The sequence below is a fragment of the Paramisgurnus dabryanus genome, chromosome 23, assembly GCF_030506205.2.
Source record: "Paramisgurnus dabryanus chromosome 23, PD_genome_1.1, whole genome shotgun sequence".
NCBI classification, from domain to species: Eukaryota; Metazoa; Chordata; class Actinopteri; order Cypriniformes; family Cobitidae; genus Paramisgurnus; species Paramisgurnus dabryanus.
Genome location: NC_133359.1, coordinates 30,035,035 through 30,052,966, shown reverse-complemented (window position 1 = coordinate 30,052,966; position 17,932 = coordinate 30,035,035). Strand labels below are relative to the sequence as shown.

Here is a 17,932-nt window from a genome sequence, read left to right as displayed (position 1 = left end):
CTTTCTATCTGTGATCGTGTGTTTTGGAATGATAAATTAAGGAGCTCAGATGCAAACCCCTTAAAAATGCACCTTGTATGTTCATCGAATACTTTCGCTTCATAACCGCTCAATCCCGGCCTCAGGCCATTCAGAAATGCTGGTTTGTTGGCATAATCGATTGAGTCTAAAAAAAAAAGCTCATTTACAAGAAAATATGTCAGATGCACTTAAAGGGTTTTGCAACTTATATAGTTTACTATAGTTTTATTTTATATTAAAGTTTTTTTTAAGAAATTAGAATATTTAATTGTATATGTATTTAAATTGCTCATTAAAAAATATTGTGTTGACTTGGACATGAAAATAATGACAAATTAAGCCAAAATCACCCATAATATTTACTTTCAAATGCACTGTGAGAACTCGTAACCCAAGAACATGTAATGGGAATTCACTTTCTTAGTGACTTTGATATACGTACAATTTGTTAACAGACTTCTGGAAAGGCGCTAAATAAAGAGATGCAGGTGTTCACTTAACATGCAGGTGTACATAAATTATTCTGATCACACTTTTTAAGGTCCAATTTTCACTATTAACTAACTTCTAACTACTTTGCCTCAATATACTATTACTGCTTATTAATACTTAGTAAAGTAGTTTAAGTAATTTAAGTATTGTTAGAAATTGGGTAGGATTACGGTTGTAGAATAAGGTTTAGTAACATAAAAATCAGGCATTAATATGTGTTTTTAAGTACAAATAAAAATCTAATATCTCAGGAATATAAATGCTTATAAACGGTTAATAGTGAAAATGAATATGCTAACCGAGTCATAAGATTAAACAGAAACCAGGCAGGCAGTTGAAATATTAAAAGTTTATTAAAGACACCCATCTCATATTTCTCCATAGCTTCTGGTTGTTGCAGCCTCTGGCTATAGGTGGGATAAGGATATGCATACATTTAAAGATCAGTACATAATGCTTTAAATAAAGTTGACACAGCTGGTGTGATGTATATTTCATTTGAGAGCGATGTGTCAACATGAACCACTTTTCTATTTCTCTGTTTGTTTTAATAAAGCTGATCTGTCTTCAAACATGATCTATTGTGTAGTTTAAAATGACAATAAAAAGTGAAAGGTGTGTGCTGCAATCTAAACAAGCATCATATTTAGTCTGACATCTGTATTGAGATTATACATGATGTCCTTTATTTGACAGATTTTTTGTTCCTTTGTCTGATGGTGGTGTTCTCTGAAACTGAGCGGAGTGTTGTGTCACTTCCTGTTTGACATTGGTGTTTCATGGAGTCAGACGGAGACAAGTCGTCTATCGATCTGTTAGCATCAGTCTTCTTATCATTGAGTTCAGTGATGGGCTCTTCTTCTGTCTTGTCCACACACGTCTCCCGTTCACACGCCTCTCGCATCTCCGTGTTTGAGCTCATGTCGGGTGAATGAACGCCACAGAAATGCTGATTCACATCATTCTCACCGTCTTCCGCAAAATCTGTCAAAATAAGACTGCTTGTTATAATACTGTTTTACAGTAAACAATGGCATTGTAGGTATTATAAGAGTATAAAACAAATGAAGCTTTTACAGCACCTTTCCAGTCATGGGCACAGGATTGGTCTTCAGTGTTTGGTGGCATTTCATCCATGAGGTGCCCCTCCTGCATGACACGCGTGATCTCCTTTAGCTGGTGCAGTAACCTCTGTTCCTCATGTCCTGATACAGCACCAACACTGCACCATATCATCACATCAGACATCATATTTTAAACATAAACAAAACGTACAATTACACTAAAAATTTACAAAGTACGTAAACCCTTGGATTTACCTGGATTTCTGTAAACCATGCATATAAACTTCCTCTGGGGCATTTTTTCATAAACACTGTTCTTGTTAAGTGTTAAACATTTTGTAGACCATGTTTTAATAATTATTTAAGTTTAAACTCTAGCCTAGAGTCCTAATTTATATAGACTTTTTAATAAGCTCAAACTACTATCACACATTCTGTCAATCAAATTCCAGGCATTCCCACTATCTCATTTTTAGACGTTCAGACTATCGCGTTGAAGACATTCTGAGATCTAGTTCGACGTGTCCGGAGGTCTCATTTGAGGTGTTCTGACTAGCTAGCAGTGGCAGCTGGTGCTATTTTTTTTTTGGGGGGGGGGCACAAACAAACTGAAAATCAAACTTTAACGTAGTAATGCAGGACTGTAAATAGCTGTGTAGTTACTGTTAAATGTGAATCTGTAAATTTGAGTATAATGTGAGTTTATCTCAGTAATGAACTAATCAAGTTGCCTAGAGTCCAACAGCTCGTTCTGCATGGTTCTTAAACACAGTGGCATTCTCGTGGGTGCTCCTTTAAACTCCATTAACAACAAAATTGACCAAGCCACAGAATATACTGGATTATCAGAGCTCTCGCTCTTATTATGTTCATGCAAAGCCAGCTTAAATGCGCCACAAAATTTTGTGCAGTCTTTCATGCATTCAGATTTTAAAACGGCAAACAGGGAAAAAAATAAGAGTCATGAATTACATTGTACCCAGCTAGCCAACTCCGTTTGCCACAAGGAAGTCGTGGAGCACACAGACTGAAATCATTTGACTTTGTTAAGCTTCTTAATCCTTTATTTATTCTTCAACTAAATGCCTTGTAAAGGGTGATTTTGTAAGGATAAAATCATATTTTCCTTTATCTCAAGATATTTAAGTTTTTCTGTCAACGCAATTATGAGATTCTGACAACGATCCACAAATCAATATTGTTTTTTTAAATGTTTTTGACCTCATGTGATTACATAAGGTCAAAAACAAAAAAAACAATATTGATTAGCTTACAACATAATTGGGAGATTTTGGGGCTGCTCAGCCTCAATTACAGATTTACTATCTTTCTTTAGTTACCTTCTCTTTATCTCTTTCTCTATTTACCTTCCTCTTTATCTAAAAAAAAAAAAAAAAATACTAACATACTAAATACTAACATACCCTTGGCTATGTATATTGTGTTGGACTTGATGAGACTATTTCCAGTGCACTTATGTATTGCTGTTCTTATGTTGCCATAATTGCTTCTATTGTTTACCTCACTTGTAAGTCGCTTTGGACAAAAGCGTCTGCTAAATGACTAAATGTAAATGTAAATGTAAGTCACATGCTTTAACCACATTTACTGACCTACATAGACACTTGTGTGCACTTTTTTTTTTTAATAAATGATAACATGACTAACAGTGAAATAGTACAACTAAATGATTTTATTTTGTTTTAAATTGCAGTATTTAACTTTTTGGTAACATGTTGACCAACTCTCTGACCAACTTTAAGGTGGCGGCACCACAGCGCCCCCTATTGACCAGCCGCCACTGCTGGCTAGTGTATTATTAGCTATTTCCAATACAATGAAACTGTCAGTATCCTGTCAGCTATGTATGACAGCCCCTGTACTTTTGTCTTGTATTTTTTTTTAGAGTCACATGGCTTGTGTTTATGTGTGCCTGATGCTCTCCTGTCTTAAGTCTTGACCTCGCCCTCTTGTTTCCTTGTTAATTATTCATCATTAGTTTACGCCCTGCACATGTATGCCCTCGTGCCCTTAGGCTACGTTTACACGTACATGGTTATTTTGAAAAACTGAGACATTTACCTTCGTTTGCACCCCTCGTTTACATGTAAACACAGATTTTCGCCTCTGAAACCGATTATTTCTCAAGTCTTCGGCCAAAATCCGGGGGATGATGTCAACATACTGCGAGAGCGAGTTGAGATATCACACGTAGAGGTCTAATTTCGAAGCGCGGTACGCCAACGCCACCGATGATTGGCTTACGTGGGCTCTTGATGGCAGATATGCACGGGTACGTGTAAATGAACACACTTCTGAAAACTGACATGTGTGCACGATATTCTTTTTTAAACCGGAGAGGTTAAAATGTCAGTTTATGAAAATAGCCGCCCATGTGTAAACGTAGCCTTAATGCCACTGTGTCTGCTGTCTTGTGCTGGATTGTTGTGCATGTTTTGATGCCGTTGTGTGTTCTTGGCTCGTCCTGCCTCACTAAGTGTCATATGTTGTTTTATATTATTTGGATTTATGTCTTTGTTTTCCCCATCAAGGGTATTTTCTGTTATTTAATAAAGTATTTTGTCTGCAATTAGGTTCTGTCCTCCTTCACACATGAAAAAACGATTAATTCTTAAGTCTTTATTTGTTGACCAATTAATCAGTTAGATGAATGAATCTGCATAAATATCAGTGATTGCCGTGAGAATGTACAGGTACACACACCTGAAATTTCCCTATGGTCAGTGAGTGAGTGGGATGTTATGCACTCTGCCATACGTTATACATATACTGTCAAAAATATTTACCATTGACTGTCGTAAGTGCATACAGTTGCAGTTGATGGAGTTACAATTACATTGTTTTGAATACACAAAATCCATCACTTTCATAAGGTCTGGTCTTGTACTATTACAGTGGATATATTGAAGATATACTTTGTTAATAAGGGATGACACTCATTCGGCAACAAATGACACAAACCATTAAAACAACTGTCCTTTGGAATGCATTCAAGTTTTAGAATGATTAAGCAGTATGTGAGTTTCGCTTATTATTTTAAAGACATATTTATGCAGAAATGGGTAATAAAAATGTTCACATACTTTTTATGCAACCGTATAAACTTAATAAAAAAGACATAAAAACTGAGATATCCAGACCTGTGTGAGCAGACACTCGCTGAAGAAATAATAGTCTCAATAACATCTTTTGTCTCATTCAATCTGTCCTGCAGTTGAGCCAACTCAAAATCAGCTGAGAGAGAGAGAGAGAGAGAGAGAGAGAGAGAGAGAGAGAGAGAGAGAGAGAGAGAGAGAGAGAGAGAGTGAGAGAGTGAGAGAGAGAGAGTGAGAGTGAGAGAGAGAGAGAGAGAGAGAGAGAGAGAGAGAGAGAGAGAGAGAGAGAGAGAGAACATTAATAAACAACTCTGAGAGAAAATCTGAGAGAGAAAAAGACAGCACCAAGTATAATGCCCAATAAAGTGCTGTTTGTAGACCATTTCAGTAGTAACAACATAAACAAATGGCTTTTGTGGAACAAATGTAACTTCTGATAAACTTTCACACATGCATTAATAACAATCCTTGCATTAATAAAGTCCTTTCAGAGTATATTATTTCTGATAACAAGCAAAATAAATAACAAGTAGATTACCTTAATTTAAATCATAGCTTAAGCATACAAAAACAACACTGAGCTAATGTTACTGTGTAGAATATGTACTACATAATGTATACAGTGTTATCTACAGATCGGCTGCCAAACCTCCCTTCACATAGCGGTGATCCATGATCGCCGTCTCCTCTCGTCTTTAGGATACCAAAACATTTGTTATTTTGATGAGGTATTTGTTCCAAAGTTTAGTTAAGCCACTAGTTAGACCATTAAACAAACAGAGACCGGAAATTAAGTTACGCCCAGATGCTTATAACCGTGACAACTTGCCTGCGTCCGAGGAAACCATTTCCACACCAAGTCAAAGGCAGGCATACAGAGAAAAGTCTCAAGGATTTTCCATAGAGATAATAGAAATAACATTGATAAGACAATGGCGAGTCTAACAGACTACACATTAGTTTGCTTTTAGGTGTTAAAGAGTGATGAGAGAACATATCAATAAATCCTTATCAAAGGTTAAGTCCAGTCCTTCATTTTTATCAAATTTACTTACAATAAATTGTTTTACGATGTATCACTGCACAACACACTTACCAACCACCCTTCGCAACATATACAATATGTAAAACACTGTCCGAAATAGATCCCAATACCTTAATTCAGTGGTTCTTAACGTTATTCCTGGAGGCCCACTGCCCTGCACATTTTGTATGTCTCCCTTATTTAACACACCTGATTCAAATCATCAGCTCATTAGCTGAGATCTCCATGAATTGAACTGAGTCTGTCAGATAAAAAAGACATACAAAATGTGCAGAGCAGTGGGCCTCCAGGAATAACATTAAGAACCCCTGCCTTAATTTACTATTCTCTACGTTAGTTTACCGATACAGTATAATAACAAATAAATATATACATGAATAAATATGAGCGAGTGAATTCGGACAAGCGCTGCAGGTACCATTTTGTCTCGAGACGCGGGATTTTTTTTGGTAGGCATTTCACAGTGAAGAGATAGTGGCTACTGCAGTATATTAAGGGACTATATAAGTGCACTCAACAAAATCCACTATAATTTCGGACACCACTACAAAACAGCTTTGCCATTCTGTTGCTGCTAACAGTTGGTCAGGAACTACTTTTTTTCCAGCAGGAATTTCAAAAACAAAATATTCCCTGGAGGCAGTAAGTAAATATAGTAATGGAAATTAGGGCTGCACAATAAATCGCATGGGATTGTCACGTGCATCTCGTCAGTAAAGCCAGTTCCTTGATTAGTAGTAAATCGCCAATAGCTGCTTTCAGATGGATCGGCATTTACTACACAGAGCCATAGTTCACTGACAAACGAGGAAATAACGCATTCATAATCGCGGATAAATCGCCTGCGATTATGAATGCAATATTTCCCCTCTTGTAACATTTTTTTGCGTGATTATTGTAAATGCAGACTCGTTTCAGATAGTATATTTAATATTTATGTATAGACCACCGATCTATATAAATGATAAATATATATAAATATATATTCATTTAACAGCACTTTAAAGAACCCGTTTTGAGCTCTGACTATATTCCGCAACACTCCTCTCCCTGCTATGCTCCGCTCACATGCTCTGGTTTTATATATGGAGCAACAGAATATTTACCACAACAGTGGACGTAACGTAACTAAGCCTAGTGTGGAATTTATCCTCAACGTTTTTATGTCCAGCTTGTGCAACCAGCTCTTGGGGTTTTGTTCTTTCCTTACAAAGCCTTGCACAAATCAGACAAAGGGAGGTTAGATAAAGTAGAATAGAAAAACTAGAAAATCAAATAGACAGACAACAACAGACAAACACTCACTAATTTTCCTCTTCATGTTTTGTGATCTGACGGCAGAAAATCTGCTCTCTGGAGGTTTAGTTGTTTTGCCTCTGGATGTGATCTTTAAAAAAACCCAAACAAGTAATTTCAGCATCATGAATGTAAACCAGTTAAAGGCAGGGTAACATATTTGATCCTGAAACATTTTTTGTTATGCTGGTTAAAAGTCTCCTCACATCCTGATAGCAATCACTGTGTTAAGTTGTTTAAATGTATTTGTAGAAATTTATGTCATCTGTGAAAGGCGTAGGACCAAAAAATGTTCAACAAATCATAGATTTCGGTCCGAACGGACGTTTCCATTTTTGTCCCTCATACGTAAGCGTAATTTGAATGCCCACTGCGCAGCGAGTCCACGCAGACACCATACGTCATCGGCGCGTTCACGTGCGCTCACCTCCTGGTGTCTGTAAACAGTGAGAACAGCAAACTTTTCTGCTGAATTGACAACCAACACAGGAAGCACACAATGAAAGACATCTTTTATAACAACAACAGCAAAAACTGCCTGGATCAGCAAGAGCAAAAACTCTAATTAACATCGGTAACTTTACCGCGAGATGCAAACAGCTGCAGGAGGCAAAGGGTCTGAAAGGGTCGTTGCACTGTTTATTTTGGTAAGGTAGGTACGCGATATGTTTGTACAGATGGATTCAGATATTCTACTTTGATGAAACATTGTATTGCTTATGAAATTTGTGTTCGTTTACGGATTAGCGTAACGATATAGTTACTACGTCTACACAACCGTGTGCTTTACTAATTCTGATGTAAACCAGTTGTTTGGTTATTTTGGAAGTGTTATTCACTTTGTACTGCAAAGTTTTCTCACTGCTGAATGAGACCTGAGATGTGAACGTCTGATCTGTGCGTGTTCATGTGTTTGGAAAGAGGCGTGACTTTAGATGGCGATTTGACTTGAGGGTGGGATCGGGATTTCATTGCTAGGCGGCTACCGTTAGCATTTTTCAAAATGTGTTACCCTGCCTTTAAAACAAACAGGAATTCAGGAAGTGATGTCTCACCTTGAAAAGAATATAAAGGATGTACAAAAATATCCCAAAGCCATATATAGGAATGACCTGTCCAGCAAGGTTCGACTTTCCTCCAGTGCCCGCACCTGTACCTGCACCTTTAGCCCGAGCCATGGCTTCAGTATTATGAGCTCTGGAGAACTGTTGGCCAGAACGATGCTGCTCATCGGAGACATGCGCTCTGTGTGGCATAGGAGGAAAATTTCCGGCAGGGCCTTCACCAGAAACACAGGAAATAATTATAAATACATATATTCACTATGTTACATATTGACATATTTGTTTACATATGTTTAGTAGGATCTGTTTGTTTAGGGCACAGTTTTTCAAAAAATGTCGTCAGTCAAACCCCCTTGACCCTTAATGATTTACTTAAAGCCCCCCCCCCCCTGAGATTTTAAAGCAGCGGTGAATCAAAAAATCAATATTATAGACGGTTTCATCGGACACACGTGATACACGTCTGGAACAGAACCTTACTTCCGGTTTCGTTTTTTTAATGGTCTGACTAGTTGCTAACTTGATCTCTTGAACAAATGACTCGTCGAAAATAACAAATGTTTTGGTTTCCTAGGTAATCTATGTGTTGTTTTTATATAAATAAACTACATTTAAAGAACTTTGTTGTTATTTATTCTTAGCTGAGTTTACCAGAAGTTACGTGCGGACCGCGACAGCCGCTTGTTTATGTTGTTACTGCTGAAATGGTCTATAAAACGGACAGTTCTGGGGCCCGTTTCAATAAGGAGGTTCAACCAACTCTGAGTTTAAACTTGAACTCTGAGTTGACTTACTCTGAGATAGGAAACTCTGAGTTTTCGGTTACAGAAAAGCTGATCTGAGTTAGTTCAATCAACTCTGAGTAGGTTGACTCTGAGTTAAGCGCGTGCACAGCCACAATGAAAAGCCATCATCAATGGAGCTCAGATATTACGATTTACCATGGCAACAGCACGTGACAAAGAGGTCTTAATCATTTTTACTACTAAAACTGAAAGTTACTTCAAGTGTACAGCAACTACGAGCATATATTTTTAAGAAAAGAGTTGTTTTTGTAAATTGCTTCTCTAGTAAATGCGTACATTTAATTTTTCATCACAGTTAAAATATCCGAAGTAAATAACTGAGGACTGTACGTCATTATATTTATTTACATGCAGATGCAATCCCATGGACAAAAAGATGACAGCTGCTCAGCTAAAAATGAAATCAAGCATAATACTTTGTAATATGAGGCTAAGAACTTTACAAATGTTTGTCAGGAATAAAAAAAAATTCGCCGAGCCGGGATTCGAACTTCAATCGCCGACAGCACGTCTGCCTAAACCACGGCGCACAGCACTACCCACTGGACCAGCGATAATGACAAGTGGATATGTAAGAAATGTCAAGACAACTGTATAAATGTAAGAGCACCACAAAGACTGATATTAGTCATATAAGGATATTTATATATTTAAAATGACTGCCAAAAAATAATAATTTCGCTCACATAAATGTAAGTGGATATGATAAAAAACCACTCGGGGTCTCAAAATCCTCTCGCGACATAAATCTAACTTTCTACAAATGAATGCAACATCATCATCTACAGGATTCTCTATAAAAGTACTTGACATTTTAGTCACTAACACGATCTATGCACCTAAGTATATCATATTAGCTTTAAAAGTCATTTCAATTTACTGTTTTAATTTTTTAGTTGAAAGTTTAGTGTAATATATAAAAATATAAAGTAGTAAGTTAAAATGGTTTGCACTGGCAATTTAATTATAACTTAAATACAGCTAAAAATATTTTACAGTGTACATAATAAAAATGTGCGCAATGAATGAATGTACTAAAGCAACTAACAAGATTAAACACCGCTACTCCTTTAAAAAAGGGGAGGAGACCACAAGAAACTCTTACAGGATAAAACCTGCTCCCGACCAGGTTAGGTTCACAGAGTAAGTTACCCCGGAAACAGACTCTGAGTATAAGTTACCTCTCCTTCTGATACAGGCTTGACTTACCCCGCTGTCTCAGGTTTAACCTACCTCCCTTTTTGAAACAGAAAACTCAGAGTTTCCCTCATTTCAGGGTTAACAAACTCAGAGTTTTCACTTAACCACCTTTCTGAAACGGGCCCCTGGTTCTTCATTCTGATTGGTTGAAACGCGTTCTAAGCTGTAATAAAATACCCCGGTAAACCCACGTTTCAGAACGCATTACATGAGTATCACTGCGCCACTGTTGCTGCGTACTGATTTATGAAAATAAACGCCAAAGTCTTTAATCATATTTTTAATTTGTATACAATTGCACAATTATGGCGATATCCAGATACATGTCAATAAATATTGTTGAGTCATCTAATCAATGAAGAGAAAACCCTGAGTGGTTACCTCAAATTCATATTTCCGCTATTCACTGGGTGGCAATCTTACCCAATTTAAACACTGACGCATTCACTCAACACTAAAAACAGCGTGTTTTGATCAGGCTCTTAATCTGATCTCTTACAAAAGTTATTCACATAAATGGAATTATCTCTGCTTTTAGCTAAAAAACATCTGAGAGGTGATAGGTGAACAATGAAGACAGGATGACATTTTTTTGTTGTTGTTTAAAAGCAGATGGTCTGTTCTTTCATTTGATATTTTATGTTTATTTAAAGAAGATAATTTTTCTGCAAGGCATTAAACTACAACTGGGTGGCAACTTAAAAAAAAAAAAAAAAAACGCTGACGGGGAAAGAGTTAGGCATGCTTCCAAGCATATTTGATTATCACTTCAACAGTTGCACGATATAAATGTTAAAGGGATACTTCACCGATTTAGCATTCAGCTTTGTATCTGTAGAAACCCGGCAGTATTACTGAATGACCATGTTTCCCTCCCTCATTTCCCCCTGAGAGGAGAGATATCTGCATTTTGGTTCTGCAAAAAAGTCCTCCGATGATGTAATATGACGATTTTTGCATCATCGGAGGACTTTTTTGCAGAACCAAAATGCAGATATCTCTCCTCTCAGGGGGAAATGATGGAGGGAAACATGGTCATTCAGTAATACTGCCGGGTTTCTACAGATACAAAGCTGAATGCTAAATCGGTGAAGTATCCCTTTAATGTATAAATTAGATGAATGTTGGTTTATAAAATCAACACCACAGTCTTAAATCATATTTTCATTGTGTCTTTGCTGCGTCTGTTTTGTTTGGGAACTGCACTCTGTTTCAGTCACACTTGATTCTGAGGAACTACTTTGTTTGGCAGAAGAGTAATATTTGTACTCCCCTTCGCGTCGTGCCTAACAATGCCCCTTAGCTGTTATAAAATGCACTGGTAACCTACTGCTTCTTGGGGCTTATTGCTTTATTAACTAGATTTTAGTTATATAAGTGGTCATCATACTTAACGAACATCCTGCAAGCTTCAGAACTGAAAACACCTTGTTAATTTTACTAAAAACATTGAACGATTAATAAAGGTCTGTAGTATAACTTTAGAAATATACAAAGTTAGTGATAAGGACTTACCAGCCATGATTTAGATACTGATGCCCGCGTACTACGTTGTTTACGGTAATTTAGGCAAGTTGGGTTTGAAAGGTCCAACACTCAAAGGTAACACCTTAGTATGGGGAACACTTATTGATTATTTACTATGACTTTTGCCTCAGTCAGTAAACTCCGAATTTACTGCTAGCTAATAAGGTAGTTGTTGTAGCGGTAAGGTTTAGGTATTGGATTGGGTTAAGAGATGTACAATATGTTAATGCAGAACAAGGCATTAATATGTCCTTAATAAGCACTTATAAACAGCCAATATGTAAGCTAATAAGAAACTGGTTAAAAGTGAGAATTGGTCCCTATACTAAAGTGTAACCGTGATAAGGACTTACCACAGTTTAGATTCTGATGCGTGCTTACTGTGTTGTATACAGTAATTTAGTCACGTCGGGTTTGAAGCTTTGTTGCTGTTTCACCATATGCATTGTCATTTATGTGTATCATCTCTAGCACCCAGAACCTTTTGTGGCTTAAACATATATGTGCTCGGCTGCTATTTTTACACATTAAGGTTTTCAAAACAATTCCCCACATATAATGACATAGTGAATGAAGCTATCCAATCAGAGCAGTGGGCGTTAACGTCTAGGTCTTCAATGCAGCCTGCCGACCAAAACCGAGCATTTCTCGAACCAGCCTCAAAACCAGGGTACAAAATAGCCTACAACTTACTGCTTTTGATGTTTTTGAAAGTAAAAACCATGCTAACGTCATATGTAGACCTCAGACAACAGTATAAAACATAAACAGCCGATTCATCGCCCCTTAAAGTGAATGGTTAATTTAATAACACACTTGCATCTTTAAAAACATTTATTTTTATCTGTTTTAAAGTTTATATAGTATTTTACATAGTTAGTGTTATTATTGCCTGTTATTGGACCTTTATTTGGCACATAAAACATCCATTTTGCATTTAAGTTTTCTGTTTTCTGATAAAATGGTCACATGACAATCAGAATAGACCAGTAATTCTCAAAGTGTGGTCCGCCAAAAGATGACCTAAACTAGGCAAGTGTTTATACAATCGTCACTTATTTAAGTAGATTTTAATGCACTTGCAAAACTGATATCAGTTCTTGCCATTCTGTTTTAATAACATAAAAATGGATCGGTGGCTAAACCAAAGAGGAGTCAAAAGAAGGATCAAGCGTCAACTGAAAGCAGCTAAAATTCAAAGATCTATTAGTTTTGTAACGTACTAGTTTTCGTTTCATGTGTAAAATCCCTGTAATTTCAGTGATTTTGGACATTAAGGGGAATTTTCATTTTCAGCATTTTATTTTTACCATAGTTCCAACCATAGACTTCATATACCCACCACCTCAGTTTTAAACTAATGGCTCTTTGGAATGACATTAAGTGGGACCTAGGCTGTTATACTATGTTTAATTGCAGTTTTTTTTCACATGTGCAGTTTGTTGTTCATATTAAGCTGTAACTCATTTCACATTTACTTGTTCAAATGAAATAAAATTCATATAATAATTTCTGAACATAGCATTGCATTTGTGTTTAAAAAATTAGTTTTTGACTTGAAACAGTTGCATATTAAACTTAAATTTAGCTTATCCTTTCTATTTTGTGTTTTTTGGGGGCGTGTTAGAGTGGGACTCTGGTAGGTGGTCCTCAGAAAAAATTTGGAAGATAAAGTGGTCCTTGGGCTGAAAAAGTTTGAGAAACACTGGAATAGACAAATGCAATTTATATTATTTTGTTAGTAAGTGCTTAATTTCATTTTTTTATTATTTACATTTTATGATTTAATTGCAGGCCTAAGTAATTTATTGTTTTTCATCAACTCACAAACCCACTGCAATTTCCTTGCAAACCACCAGGGGTTCTGGAACCCCAGTTTGGGTTTTTCACAACAACATGCATAAGGATTAGTATTATTAGACTTCATTGTTTATTTCTTAACTGTACAGAAATGTTTTTTGTAAAATCTCAAATGAAAGTTTCATGCATCTGGATAAAGATTTGCAGCATTTTGCTGTTTTTATTTTTTGGACATAAAAAATCCATGTGCTAACTCTTCTTTTCACTGATCTTAACTCATCTTAATCCACACACACAACACATTCAGCTAGCGGATGTAATGGTACATGTATTCATCCTGAACTGTCTCAGTGACATCAAAAACACATAAGGAGTAATTTGCTCTCACATCACTCCTGCAGTAGAACAGCGGTGAGTCAGGTGACAGAGTAAATTGTGGATTTATTTATTCTTTACCCCATTACAGCATCTATGGCTATATTCATGGTGAGAACCAGTTAATTCATACACAAGTTTATTCAGACAAGTTAACCCAGACACAGGTTGGGGGAGGTACAATTTGGCATCTCCAATATGTCTAACTTGCATGTTTTTGGCTAAATTGTGTACAATAGTAACCACAAATTTTCCATAAATGAACCAAGATATTTCCAAGATAAAGCAAATGTATAAACTGACTGAAAAACAAGATAAAACTATACTTCGACGAACATGATTTTAAACTTTTAAGGAATAGTTGTGACATCAGAACAAAATATAAAATATTAACATAGTAGCATGTCTATACAACTAAACAAACAAAATGTTGTGAATATGTGTGTATTTGTTTATAAGACAGGGCTCGGATTCAGTTTAGTGAGTCTAATCTTTGATGTTTAGTACTGTAAAGATTGTTTACACAGCAAAAAGACTCCCACAGCAATTGCAAGTTGCAACCTCTCTTAGAAGCGTGTCTTTTCTGTGTAAAGTCCTTAAACAATGTTAACGCTAACAAGTATATGCTGTCAGTGTTGGGGAAAGTTACTTTTAAAAGTAATGCACAATATTAAGTTACTCCCCAAAAAAGTAACTAATTGCGTTACTAAGTTACTTTTCATGGAAAGTAATGCTTACGTTACTTTTGCGTTACTTTTTCTTACTTGGCTAAGGCTTGATCTCTTTCAAGCCTTGCAGGTGTTTTTTATGATCGCAAAAATGTCAAGCGCTAGCCTGCCATCTCCGTTTCTGACTCAAACTGTTTCCGCTCAGGCGCACAGAGTGCTTACTTCTATGTTAATAGGTTCAGTTTAATTCAGTACATTATTTAATTTTTACATCGAATGAATTAAACTGAAAACTTGCATTACTTGTTTAAAAAAGTAACTCAAATATGAATGTGTACATTTATAAAGTAATGCATTACTTTACTTGTTACTTCAGAAAAGTAATATTATTAGGTAATGCGCGTTACTTGTAATGGGTTGCCCCCAACAGTGTATGCTGTTACTGCCATAAACGTATAATTCTGGATGAAGTTTAAAACTGTCCAATTAATCATGTCTCTGCATTTATTAATCTTAAAAGACAGATTTTTGAAAATTGTGACTATCAAGTAATTGAGCTTCTTGTTTCAAACATTTTAGTATTGATGATGATCATTTGGGCCACCAATTTCATTGCCCAACAGTGACACGTGAAGCCCTGGATAAGACATGACCAGTCACAATGTTACCCTGTAATCTAACCATAGAGAAAAAATCTTTGGAACATAAATCAAAATAATCAGAATAAATATGCATAAATGGCAGAATTACATGTAACAATCATCACGTTACTAAACAAACAACACACAGAAGTCTCCCTTTTAATGACAACTTAGTGTGTACACCCATAACACATCTTAACCAACACATAACGCATGTAATGCATGCAAGACATCTTAACCCATAACACATTATATACTGTAAAGCGTTCATCTGATCACTGTGATTTAGCCTTAAAACAACGTCTGACTTCAGATTTTTAACATTAAATGTTTAATATTACATTAGGCTATGCCACAACATTATTCATTTAACTTAAAGCTGTGTGTAAATGTGTTTGAAAAAACACATAATGAATAATAAGGTGATATATTAATGTTGTGAATATACTTCTTTTTACTGGTATGCTATATACACATTGTTTATTAATGATAACTAATTAGAAAACTTGATCATTTTTCATTAACTTTAGATTTAGAAAAAAATACCAACAGAATATGATTTCTGTCAAAAATCTATCATATGATGGAGAATATTAAACATTTATTGTAATGTTTAATATTCCAAACATTACAAACAGAAAGTGTATAATGATAGAATAAAATGAATATGTCTATAATAATAATAAATGATGATGCTTATATGTTACCTTCGGTCTGCGGCGCGTCTCGCTTTCCTCGAGATAAAAGCATTTTTGGCAACAGAAGAGCGACGCATAACAGCACACATGACACTATAGTCAGCTTTTGAAATGTCGAAACGCTCATTTTACTCGAATTTAATATTAAGCTTTTAATTTGAGTCTAACATAAATTCACTCTGAGAGCTGTATTTACTGTAACGTTATCTGCCTCGAGCTGAACACGCACCTGCCTGCCGCATCCATAAAAGCAGCATCTTTACTTCCGGTGTGCTCGAGCAGTATAATGTCCAATCAGCATAGAAGTTTATTTGAAGGGTGGGGCACGCAGACAGCCCTGTGATGGGATAACTATTAGTTTTCTCTGCGCAGCTAAACCACATATCACAGTCGATTATGATTATTGGAGATATATATATAATATTTTTAATATTTTTATAAAAATTACCAGGTCACAATTGTAATTTGACCAATTAGGTTGGGTTAGGTACCGATCCTTAAAGTTTAAAGGTTAACAGGATTATGCTTTTAATGTGACAGATATTTCTATATTTTGTTCTGTCTTCAATGTTTGACGTTGGCATGGTGTAAAAACCTTTTCCTAACCCCTTTGTGGTACGTTCTGGATAACTTCAAGTAAACATGATCAGTTTAGAATTTTTTTTTTAATGTAATTAAATTATATTGGAATAAAAAAATTATCCAATTTCTACTGTACAAATCGGAAATTAATGTACTGTAAGTGAAAATTAGAGGGTTTTTCAAAAAGACAAGATTTGGACAGGAACAATTTTATATTAGGTCAGTAAGCAGAACCTGCTGTGATCTGATCAAACCAATTATCAGTGAAACACTATAGTGACATAATCGTTTTAAGGGATAGTTCACCTTAAAATGAAAATTCTGACATAATTTACTCATCATCATGTTGTTCTTAACCTGTATGAATTTCTTTTTTCTGATGAACACAAAGAATTTTGAGAAATGATGGTAAACACACAGCAGATAGTGACCATTGACTTCCATAGCAGGGAAAAAAGTATTGGAAGTATTGTGATAAATTATGACGAAAATATTTTGATAAATGACAGTAAGCACACAATTGACAGTACCCATTAAATTCCATCAGATGTTTATTCCTACGGAAGTCAATGGTCACTATCTGCTGTGTGTTTACCATCATTTCTCAAAAGATCTTTTGTGTTCATCAGAAAAAAGAAATTCATACAGGTTTAGAACATTATGATAGAATTTTCATTTTAAGTTGACCTATCCCTTTAATGTCAGTGGTGCAATGAAGGCTAATCTGAACAAATTAGGATGTAATTCCTTATGAAAACTCCAGATCCACTTCTCAGGAGTAATGTCAAACTGATAAACATAAAAGATAAAATGAAAGCTTTAAAGGCTTGAGACTGCAACTGCTGCCAAAGTGCTAAAATGTATAAATATCTAGAGTATATGTAGGCCTAATAAATCATTTTGTAAATGCATTTGCCGAGAAAATCCTTTTAAGAAAATGTATTAGGCTATAGAAAATCATGTAAATGCATGTCAGTGGTGACTCGAGGATGTTTTTAATGTGACAGTATTTTTTTCAAGAATAAAACAGTAGCCAAACATTAGCGTTTTACCTGATATTGATTTAATGAAACAGCTGATGAGAAATATACAATATAAAACAGCTAGTTTTATTAATTAAAAAAGACACCATGTCATTTTGGCGTATGTCAAATGCATTAATGAAATTTGCCCAGCATATTTTCAATGTAATTATGTCCTGCGACAAAAATGTATTACTTATCTTATTAGCGCACTTAAATAGTTTGCTACGGCTTATTTTAATAAAGGATCACCCTGCTGAAAAAAAACAATAAAACCATTACAGAAAATTCTAATGGTTTCCATTAAAATACCAATAGGAACCATTAGCTTTTACCATTAAAACCACTTCACTTTAGTGTGTTTAGTGTATTCCATTAGAACCAATACATATTCCATTAGAACCAATACATAGAACCAATACATACCATTATAGATCAACAAAAACCAATACACTGTAGTCTGTTTTGGGCCATATTCCATTAGAACCAATAAAATTCCCCAAAAAAACAATAAA

The 17,932-nt window shown here is 35.6% G+C and overlaps 1 protein-coding gene across 2 annotated transcripts; it reads right to left on the bottom strand.

Annotated features, from left to right (window-relative positions):
• Window positions 1–139: 139 nt before the first annotated feature.
• ric3b (RIC3 acetylcholine receptor chaperone b) lies at window positions 140–16,161 on the bottom strand. 2 transcript variants are annotated; one of them, XM_073813251.1, is made up of 6 exons: window positions 16,043–16,161; window positions 8,090–8,313; window positions 7,044–7,125; window positions 4,739–4,832; window positions 1,596–1,735; window positions 140–1,497 (listed from the first exon to the last, which is right to left on the bottom strand). In XM_073813251.1, the coding sequence occupies exons 1-6, from the start codon at window positions 16,068–16,070 to the stop codon at window positions 1,199–1,201; spliced, it is 867 nt and encodes a 288-aa protein (XP_073669352.1). In that variant the 5' UTR covers window positions 16,071–16,161; the 3' UTR covers window positions 140–1,198. The 2 variants fall into 2 exon arrangements, with proteins under 2 accessions (XP_073669352.1, XP_065147215.1); XM_065291143.2 differs by having other exon boundaries at window positions 15,823–16,088.
• Window positions 16,162–17,932: the final 1,771 nt, after the last annotated feature.

Coding starts and splice junctions, on each gene's coding strand:
- ric3b (XM_065291143.2), bottom strand. CDS start 15,940: ATGAGCGTTTCGACATTTCAAAAGCTGACTATAGTGTCATGTGTGCTG. Junction 8,314..15,822: donor AGACGCGCCGCAGACCGAAG/GTAACATATAAG, acceptor TTTCTGGTGAAG/GCCCTGCCGGAAATTTTCCT. Junction 1,498..1,595: donor CTGTGCCCATGACTGGAAAG/GTGCTGTAAAAG, acceptor TTATTTTGACAG/ATTTTGCGGAAGACGGTGAG.